General features: G+C 43.2%; 1 protein-coding gene across 2 annotated transcripts; it reads left to right on the plus strand.

Moving 5' to 3' along the window:
* The first annotated feature begins 782 nt into the window (after nt 1–782).
* Nucleotides 783–8308, plus strand: hadhb (hydroxyacyl-CoA dehydrogenase trifunctional multienzyme complex subunit beta). Of its 2 annotated transcripts, none has more exons than XM_070849647.1 (16): nt 783–864; nt 2597–2669; nt 2881–2922; nt 3080–3176; nt 3266–3310; nt 3987–4086; nt 4288–4375; nt 4971–5158; nt 5257–5437; nt 6006–6127; nt 6400–6479; nt 6575–6622; nt 6707–6794; nt 7131–7205; nt 7438–7602; nt 7898–8308. In XM_070849647.1, exons 2-16 carry the CDS (start codon nt 2603–2605, stop codon nt 7931–7933), a joined length of 1422 nt encoding a protein of 473 aa, XP_070705748.1. In that variant the 5' UTR covers nt 783–864; nt 2597–2602; the 3' UTR covers nt 7934–8308. The 2 variants fall into 2 exon arrangements, with proteins under 2 accessions (XP_070705748.1, XP_070705749.1); XM_070849648.1 differs by having other exon boundaries at nt 810–864; nt 2582–2669.
* The last annotated feature ends 1912 nt before the right edge of the window (nt 8309–10220 follow it).

The raw sequence follows: 10220 nt of genomic DNA on the forward strand, positions 1-10220 counted from the left end.
GATGCTTAATCCATCCATCCCTGTCAAATGTTCAGACATTCAGCATTCATGATATCCTAGAGGGACCTCAGATTATGTGGCTGGTGTTCAGAAACCTTTGCCCCTCGTAGGGAAAATGGGGCTGAGTAAGGAACCAGGCAAAGTGCCACCATCCTTGGATGGATTGCAAATCACTCTGTGACCTGAAGAGAACTGTGAAATGCCACATTATGCTATACAATAGAAAACCTTTGGATTCTGCCTCACACCTAGCACAAATGTATGTAGAAAAAGCAGGCTCTCAGTGTCCTGATTAGGAGTTTATTCATATTTATTGTTTTCAAATCTTCTTTTAAATTTTACAATAGTGACAACAGTGGTAGTGGAGGATGAATTTGAAAAAAAGTGTTCATGACACTTGAGAGATGGAGTCATTGAATGTGTTTTGTGTTAAAGCAAGGAAATGTGAGACATGGACTTTTGCTGTGATTGTGCTCTGATTGTGTGAAGAGTTTTGGAGAAGTGAACACATGTAGAGAAATTTTTAAAAAATGTAGAAAACGCCGCGTACGCAAAACCTATTCTGACCACTGGGGGCGCAAGAGTGAGGAGTGACAAACAAGATAAGGACCTCAAAACATGCTGAAATATTTTATTGTTATCCTTGATTTGAGAAAAGAAACACTCTTGCGATGGCGATAGTATGATTCATAATCAAAATTGATCTGAAACACCAACAGGCAAGTTGCTGTTCATTGGTGGCCTGTGTGTTTTATTCAGGCATTATTTCGGTCAGCTTACATTTTCATTGCTGGGTCCTGCAGCGCTGCTGCTGAGTGAGTCTGACAGGGAAGCGGTGTTGGCTAACAGTACACACAGGCACAGGTAAGCCTTAAGTCACTGGCCGTTATTTATAATGACACTCGAAAGAGAGAAGACGTGGGATGAACTCTGCTAATGTGCCTCTTCATCCCAAACATACTCGAATAAATGACGACACGGAGGGAAACTTTAGCTAACAAGTAGCTACCTCACTTAGCTTTATTAGCTTGCTAGCTCACACCTTCATCGTTTTGCTGTGTATATTGTTTCAGGAATGTTTTTCTTTTTATTGGCGTCAACGTTACTTTAAGGAAATAAATACGTGGTCGATCTGTTAACAGTTTTGACCCTGCTTGAGTCCCGTGATTCAGTATTTCTGTCTCTGTCATTCTCCATGACAGGAATCTAGGTGAAGGGTCAAAGCCATGGCGGAGGAGGGGGGGGGCTGGGCTGGGCTGGGTGACCTCAATTAAAACATAGCATAGGACATATTATATTTTGATAGATCTGTGTGTGTTTATGAATAAATACAGCCCTGCAATAAACATTATATGCAGCTTCTAATGTTCAGTTTGTGTTTAAGCTGTGTAAGAGGTTTCTATTCAATGCTGTGGCTATAATGTAGTTTGTGGCACTTTGAACTGTGTTGCTTGATACAGAGAGATCTTTCTGTCCTGTAGCCTTCCCTCACTGATGTAAATGTCAGTGAGGTCTAACAAATGGGGTGGACAAAATAATAGAAACCCCTGCCAGTATAGCACTACAAACTACAAACACATTACGAACACTATGATCCTCATGGAGGGAGGTTTAATGCAGAGCTGTTGTATTAAACGGCATTAGCTGAGTGTATGTACATAATCACACACACGTATGTACACAGTTAAAAGACCCACTGATATTTAAAATGGGGAAATTATGGAATAGAGTAGAGCCTCATGATGCATTTTCTGTAGGTTTATAATCAGTAGAGGTGTGTGTTTGTACCGATAAGAAGGTACTATGGCACTGCCACAGTTTAATAAGCCTCCACTTCTGTGTCAGTGCGTTATATGAAAGCACATTGTTTGGATCATTATGCCTGCACACTGCACATATTCTTTATACTTCCTCCTGTTAACATTTGCACATTCCACGGTTAATATTTTGTACATTCCTGCTCAAACTGACATTTAACATTTTCTTTAAATATTTTACATACTTTTTATCGTAACTTTTCTATTAATGTTACTAGACTTTGCAGTACTTGCTTTTTACTTACTCATTTGCTCATGCTGAGTTTGTTATGCACCTGATTACAAGACAAATTCAGACAAATATTACCTGAGAGGCTATGTAGTGTGGTTATTTCACTCTCCTGGCTGCACCATCATGTGATAAGAGTGCTAATACATATAGTCCCCATTGGTTATTCAGCAATATATATACAATACTTTAAGAATGCCATTGTGAATTCAGACAAAGTGAATTTATTTGTGCTGTCAGGTACACCCAGCTAAAACCAGTGGATGCATTTTGTGTTGCTGCTGAATTGTATTACATTATACAGAGCAGTCTTTCTGTTATTTGGCCTCACTGATATGAATGGGGTTTTCTACTTACTGTATTTATTGCAATAGCTGATAGCTGCAGTCCAATTTATATGGAAATCTGAATTATTTTTTCTGCTTGATAAAACATTGGTAAAACAAAGTATTTAAAAAAAAAAAAGAAAAAAAAAGCCATGGTAATGTTATCCCATGAAGTGTTTCTGGTTATAACTTTGCAGTAACAATTACAGTTTCTGTCTCTTCAGAACACAATGGCCTCCATGTTGCTGAACACGATGCGCGGCTGCTCAGTCAGCCCTTCCTGGGCGATGCGATTCGGTAAGATTTCAACATTCTTATTTGTTTTAGAGTTGAACACATTCCAATATATGTCAAAGCAATGTGAAAAACATTCCTCCAGACCTTTTTTGTTTTGGTGTCACTGTTTTATAGTTGTGTAGCATATGCTGTTAAACACTCGAGATGCTTGAGCCAATTAAAGTATTTTAAATTGTTCAATTGAGGAGGAATATTTTTCTTTGTGTCTCAGGCGCACGCTCTCTCAGTACGACAGCCCAGCTTCAGGCTCAGGGTAAGTCATCAATTACTTCACTTTCACACTAAAATGCAGATTATACTATCGTGGAGATCTGAAGATTGTGATATATTCATAATTTTTTTTTTTACCTTAACAGACTGCTCACAACCGTCTATCAACCTCTCTGCATGTCTTCCATGTTTTCTTTCAGTTCAGACAAAGAGCAAAAAGACACTGGCTCGGCCTGGTGTGAAGAACATGGTGCTGGTGGAAGGAGTGCGAACCCCTTTCCTGTTGTCTGGAACCACGTACGTCTCTGCTTCTTTCTCACGGCTGAGCTCATTGTAGAGAGACAGTGTTGACTTGAAGGCAAAACCTGTCTGGCTTGTCTTTGCAGATACGCTGACCTGATGCCCCACGACCTGGCCAGAGCAGCACTGCAGTAAGTGTGTCCTTGTGTTGTTCGTGTTAACAGTAGCTTAACACTAGCAAGTCCATCATCAGACTTTATCCTAACACCATGCATCTAGTTAAAGCCTGCAGACATTGAAAGCATAGTCCACAGTCCAATACTTGCTATCAAGCACCAGTGGCATTAACGAGTAACTTAAGCATTTTTGAGTTAGTAAATTACACTTGCACTCACTTTATTACTGTATTAATTAATCCTAATCCATGGTATACATAGCAAAAGAGGTGATTTTCCTTTTTCTCTGAGAAAATTCAGCAATTTTGTCATCTAAACCCCCCAAAACCTGTTTAAAAACCACCATGACGCAGGATACGTGATAGAGCTGCATATATAACCATGGTTCTATGAATTATGGGTGACCATCAGATGGAATATCTAGTTATTAAACATCTGGAACACGTCAGTCCAGACAGCAGGAGAGAGAGAGGAGCATTGGAGCAGTGCTCTGTGAGGGGGCTGAGAGGGTTTTTTTTCCCTTAAAAACAAGAGTTTACGTTTGTCCCCATGTAATGAATTCACTCAGGATGCTTTTTCTGTCTACCTGCACTCTCTATTGTCACGAGCCTCTTTGCCAAATTCTCAGAATCGTAATGTATGGCAGGAAAGTGCAACAGTGATTTTAAAATTTCCCCGTGGGTTTCCATAGGGGCCTGCTGAAAAGGACGGGTCTCCCCAAAGATGCTGTGGACTACATCATCTATGGAACAGTCATTCAGGAGGTTAAAACCAGCAACGTAGCAAGAGAGGTACAATCACACATCCACATACACCCACACAATGGTCACAGGAGCTTCAGGTGCCGCACATATGTTTCATGTACTCTCTCTATGCCTTGATCCTCGGCATTAGAACTGCACCCCGAGACATGATATTAACCAAAGGGCCGTTGTTGAGTTTCTGCTCTGTTGCGCATCGCCTTCATTCTTTTTCTCCTACCGTTCTCTCAGGCTGCCCTGGGCGCAGGCTTCTCTGACAAGATCCCAGCTCACACCGTCACCATGGCCTGCATCTCCTCCAACCAGGCAATGACCTCGGGTATGTCAGGGAACACAGAGATCCTCTTCCACTGGACATGTTCGGAAGAGGATCAGGGCCACGTGTGAAAAACGTGTTTGAGTTTTGACTTTCATTTTCAGAATCCGAAGAATGAAGTCATGAATCAAATAAAGTTTTCACAAGTGGCTCCGATCTTCTTGAGCAGACGCGTACTGTAAATGATGGACTGGGTGATAATTATCACTGTACATAATATTATCACGTATTTACTCTTGGAGGAGCCACGTTGTCCCATGTTGTAGCTGCAGTGACATTGTTTGATGTTACTGTTGGGCTGTAAGAATTCATTAGAAGTAATACAAATACATATCATCTGGGCAACCATAAAAACTCTATATAGATGTCTTCTGACAATGAAGGGGAGATAATGAAGCGGGATCACAGCAGGAGACTGAGATCAGATGTGTCTTCTTGTCATTACTGTAAGGCACATACATAAAGAACGCCAAGGCAAAAAACTGGGATGTACATATGTCATTTTTGTCCTTTTTAAGATTTCCAAATTAGTTTTTGCGGTTGTCCCCCTCTTTGTTTGACTGTTGTTTGCCTCTCTCTCCCTCCTCCTCCTCTCCAGCTGTTGGTATGATTGCTGCAGGCCAGTGTGACGCTGTTGTGGCGGGAGGCGTCGAGTTCATGTCCGATGTTCCCATCCGTCACAGCCGTAAGATGAGGAAGACCATGCTGTCCCTCAACAAGGCGAAGACGCTTGGCCAGAGGCTCAGTCTGATCGGCAGCATCCGGATGGCACACCTCTCCCCAGAAGTATACACTCACTTTCTCTTTGTTACCTTTGATTCTCCTCTTGGATCCTTGAAATACGGCGCAACGCTTCCTCCTGTAACCTTTTATTGTCTGTGTAGCTTCCTGCTGTGGCTGAGTTCTCCACAGCGGAGACGATGGGCCACAGCGCTGATCGGCTGGCCGCCGCCTTCGGCGTCTCCAGAGTGGAGCAGGATGAGTTTGCTCTGCGGTCACACGGTCTTGCCAAGAAGGCCCAGGACGCCGGTCTGCTGCAGGACGTCATCTCCTTCAAAGTGCCGGGTAAACACCGCCTCGCTCTTTAAACCGAGATACACAGCATCCTAGAATAAAGGCTTGTGGATGGCTGCATAGGTTGTGTTTGTTTTTAGAAATTCTACGAATGGTTGTGTACTTAGTATGATGTACTTAGTACCTGGATGCAGGGACTACGGCAAATTCTACCAGTTAAAGGTTCACACAGAATACAAAAGGCAGAAGAAAGAAAATGAACTTGACTCATGTTGCATTTATATTTCCAGAATACATTATAACTGACTGACTCCAAAGGTTGTTGCATCAGAGCTGCATGGGGTTGTAGGCAGTTTCATCATATTTACTGCTGCCATGTTTTTCATTATTTTGATGCATAGTTGGTAATTCATTCGGACACATCCGGTAAATATGATGTGGTCGTTTTACCACCAGCGGCTAATTACAATACCCGCACAGTGCAGCACACCCATTTTGATTTGAAACAAGTGCAACACACAGGCAGTACGGTCAAGTGTAAAGTATTGCCTCATAGGAAAACACCATTTAGTGTTGAGTTCTTTATGTTTACATGGTGGCCGCACGTCTCTGTCTTTAGGTCGTGATATCGTTTCCAAGGACAACGGCATCCGCCCATCTTCCATGGAGCAAATGGGCAAACTGAAGCCAGCCTTCGTCAAACCTCACGGCACAGTCACCGCCGCTAACTCCTCCTTCCTGGTAAGCTCACACACACACACACACACACACACACACCAGGCCCTGCAGCACTCTGAGTTCTTAATTCGTCTTTCCTTTCTCTGTGTGTAAACCAAACGCACAAAGATACGCACATCTCACGCCACAATTTAGCCAAAGCAACACTGTTAAGATTTGGTTGAAGATGCAAATTCTTTTCACTTCAGGCAGCAACTTTGGCTTTTTTTTTTTAAATGATCTTATTTGCGCTTCATAATAACAGTAGCTCTAACTGCCTGTTTGTGTGTCCTCAGACTGACGGTGCCTCTGCTGTTCTGATCATGTCTGAAGAGAAGGCTTTGGCTATGGGCTACAAGCCCAAAGCCTACCTCAGGTACCTGCACCCTCCCCGTTTGGTAGCGCAGTCCCAGTTTTCCCCAGCGATGCTATTTCAGATGTGCTGATCATATATTATTTTCATTCTGGCAGAGACTTTGTCTACGTGTCCCAGGACCCCAAAGATCAGCTGCTTTTGGGGTGAGTCCCACTAAAAACGTCACCTGTCAGTGCTTTTCCTCATTTTGCCTATTTTCTGTTTGACACTTGTTTGAACTCTTCCAGGCCAACGTACAGCACACCAAAGGTCCTGGAACGGGCTGGCTTGACCATGAGTGACATTGACGTCTTTGAGTTCCACGAGGCATTCGCAGTAAGCTATCACAACACAAGTGGTGGTGGTGGGGGGTAAAAACTACCTGAGCTTGTATAGTGCAGTGGGTGAATATGCGCATTGATCTATTAATATCCTGTCAATCTCCAAGATATTTCAAGTTACAGATGTGCATTTCTTTAATGATTTAACTGGAATATCTCAATTTCTGCCTTAATCCAATTGAGGCCTGTGTTGTTCATGGTCATCGATGTTGCAGTAGGAACATCTGACTGGTCTGCTTCATATCCTGCACTTCTGAGTCAGTAGAAATCAATATGTTTTCTGTCTGGTATCTATGGTAACTCTGTGGATATATTTGTGTGTGTTTTCCAGGGCCAGATAATGGCAAATCTGAAGGCTATGGACTCAGACTGGTTCGGCCAGACGTACATGGGCAGGAAATCGAAGGTAAAAAAAAAAAGCTGATGATCCATACAGCACATCTGGATGTTTGCAGCACACGGCAACTAATGAATGTTGTGCACAGAGGATGTCTCGGCCAAGATGCGTCATGATACGTTTTTAGGGAAATCATGTTAGTGCGTTCTGTCTATGCCCTGACTGTCAGTGTCAGTGAATTCTGATTTTACACTCCTCTATATACCAGTCCTGACCAAATGTCTATTGTGTGTGTGTGTAGGTGGGCACTCCTCCCATGGAGAAGTTCAACCTGTGGGGAGGCTCTCTGTCTCTGGGTCACCCGTTCGGTGCCACAGGCTGCAGGCTGGTGACCACAGTGGCACACCGGCTGCAGAAGGAGGGAGGACAGTACGGACTGGTGGCGGCCTGTGCTGCAGGAGGACAGGTAATAAATGGCGACTACACACGTCACAAGCTGTGAGTGACTGACTGGACCTTTTACTCTTTAAGTTTAGTTATTCTTTAAAGTGTTGAGCAGCTTGGCACCGCTGGCTCACATCTCAACACTTTGAGAAATGCAATCCTCCAGATTCCACATATTTCTGGGCAATTCAGATGTTCTTTAAAAGAGACGTTTGACAGCACAAAATAACTCCTTGTTCAGACCAGCTAACTGATCAAAACAAGCTTTCCATTCTGTTAGTTTTTCCTGACTAGCTTGTATTCCTGTCGTTCTCCAGGGTCATGCCATGGTGATCGAGGCCTACCCCCAGTAAAGTAAAACGACACCTGTAACCGACCGACGGGTTCATCACGACGACTACAAGCACTCTAACATCCAGACAACAGTGTACATAGTAGCACCACTTTGCCTTGATCAGAGAGGAGTCGCGTTCAGTATGTGAGTGTCTTACAGGAATCTTGAGTAAATTCCACTTTGCTTAGAGGCTTGTTAAATTATAGCAGAATGTCGTCGAGGAACGTTGGCTTTGATTTTGTGGACTTTGAGGAGCGCCTCATCAGCGTCGTCGCTAGGCCGAATGTAACATAGCTAAATTTAAGAGAGGAGCGTGATCCTAATGTTTATATACGCTGTAATATGTTTTTTTTCTTACAAACTGTTGGAATTAAATGGTGTGATGATAACCACACTGGCACTCGTGTCCGGCTTTGTTATTCTCTTCTGCCCCTGTCATAGTAGGAGAAGCCACAGGCGTTACCGATAACATTAACAAAAGGCTCTGTTCTATTTGAGTGTCTCCACACTGTGAGCCACCAGGACCCTGAAACTGAAGCAGTTCAATGGAATTCAATCATTAATTTGATTATTTACATCTGCGCTTTTCCTACTAAGACATGCCTTCCATTTAAAAAAATGGCCTATAAGCTGTAAATGCACAGTGATTATCAGGAGCAGCCTCTAAATTGTGAATATTTGGTTGTTTTCCTGTCGTCTTATATGGGAGTGAACTGAATAGCTTTTCAACTGTTTCTGTAGGTCAACTGTAGGTAAGACTACTGAGAAATGTGAACATATTTTGTGATGGAGGTGTTTGGGACTTCGTGGGTCGACAGCGTGAAGTGCATTTTTCACTATTTACCGACATTTTACAGGCAAAACGATTAATCAAGTACGTTATCGGCAGATTAGTCGGTAATGTCAATAATCATTTGCTGCAGCCCAAATCTCCTAAAAAACACACTTTGGAAACCCATGAAAACTTTCAGTATTCCTCAATAACAATAAATATCTAAAACCAAACAAGATAAAAATCCAAATTAGACTGGAAAATGTATTCAATCATTAAGACTTAAACATCCAAACTAATGTGCCTCCTTCACTGTGTGGTCTGATCACTTCTCTGAGATCCGGGCATTCACCTGTAAGCTCGAGAACGATAATCAGGCTGAATTATTAGTGTACGGAACATCGCTGCTCGGCTTATTGCGTTGTCTCTTCACTTCTCCGCACTTCCATCCCACCCCGAGCCGACTGAAGGCCTTGATGCATGGACAACAACTTCAAGCGATGTTGATGGGTTATGTTTAATTCAGCAGGGACTGTTTGCAAGCAAAGAGATCAATGTATAGACAGCTTTGTGCTGCAGATAACAACAACAGCAGCAGCAGCAGCAGCAGCAGCGAATTTGGAGAGAGGGGGCCTCTACTCTTTAACACATTTGCATCCCCAATTTTCTTTCTTTCTTTATGCATTTGCATTTGCATCCAGGCCTCTGTTGCAGGATGTGTCAGCAGCAGACTGCCTTTGGATTCCAGTGCGCTTAATTGATGGTGAATAATGCTGTCTGCTCCTGACGAGACGACTGATGTTAATGAGGAGGTAAAGAGGGATGCTCGGGCTTCCTGGTGATCTAAAACAACATGAATATGGGGAGGGAAAAAAAAAAAAATGGGATGGCAGGTTAAAACTTTAAAGTTCAGGCTGCAGTGGATTCCTCCCTGATATTTAATGTTCATATTGTGGAAATGATCCAAACTTTTCCACCCGCTGAAGTGTTTGTCTAATTGACAGCGGATGGGTAAATTTGTATCAACACATCGCCTCTTCTCTGCTTTGGTGTGCACGATTCCCTCAGCAGCTCACCGGGGAATCTGCTCCACTCATCTCTCTCTCTCACACACACACACACACACACACACACACACAGAGCACAGGTTGGGGGTTTGTTAACATGACTTCAGTCAGACACTTCCGTTTAAAATGTATTTAAAGATTTAATTCTTCCACTTTAAGAAATCCTTGACTCTGAGCGGGAGGAGTTGATTAATGCAGCCGAGCCTGTCACACGGGCTACAGGCGGAGGGAATAAAACCAATGTTTTACTGCCAAGGCAAAACGGAGCTCGAATGTAAATAGCGGGGTAGAGAGACAGAGAGGGTTTTTGTGTTTTTAAAGCTTCAAAACCGCCTCAACCCTGCGAGACACCGGAGACACGCAGACACACGCCGACATAGCGGGCCGCCTCCCTGCCTCAGCGGGGCTTTGATCACACGGAACCTTTTATGGGGAATGACTGGCGAATGCACCCGCTGCTGTCACTA

This window comes from Pempheris klunzingeri, chromosome 18 (assembly GCF_042242105.1).
Source record: "Pempheris klunzingeri isolate RE-2024b chromosome 18, fPemKlu1.hap1, whole genome shotgun sequence".
NCBI lineage: Eukaryota > Metazoa > Chordata > Actinopteri > Acropomatiformes > Pempheridae > Pempheris > Pempheris klunzingeri.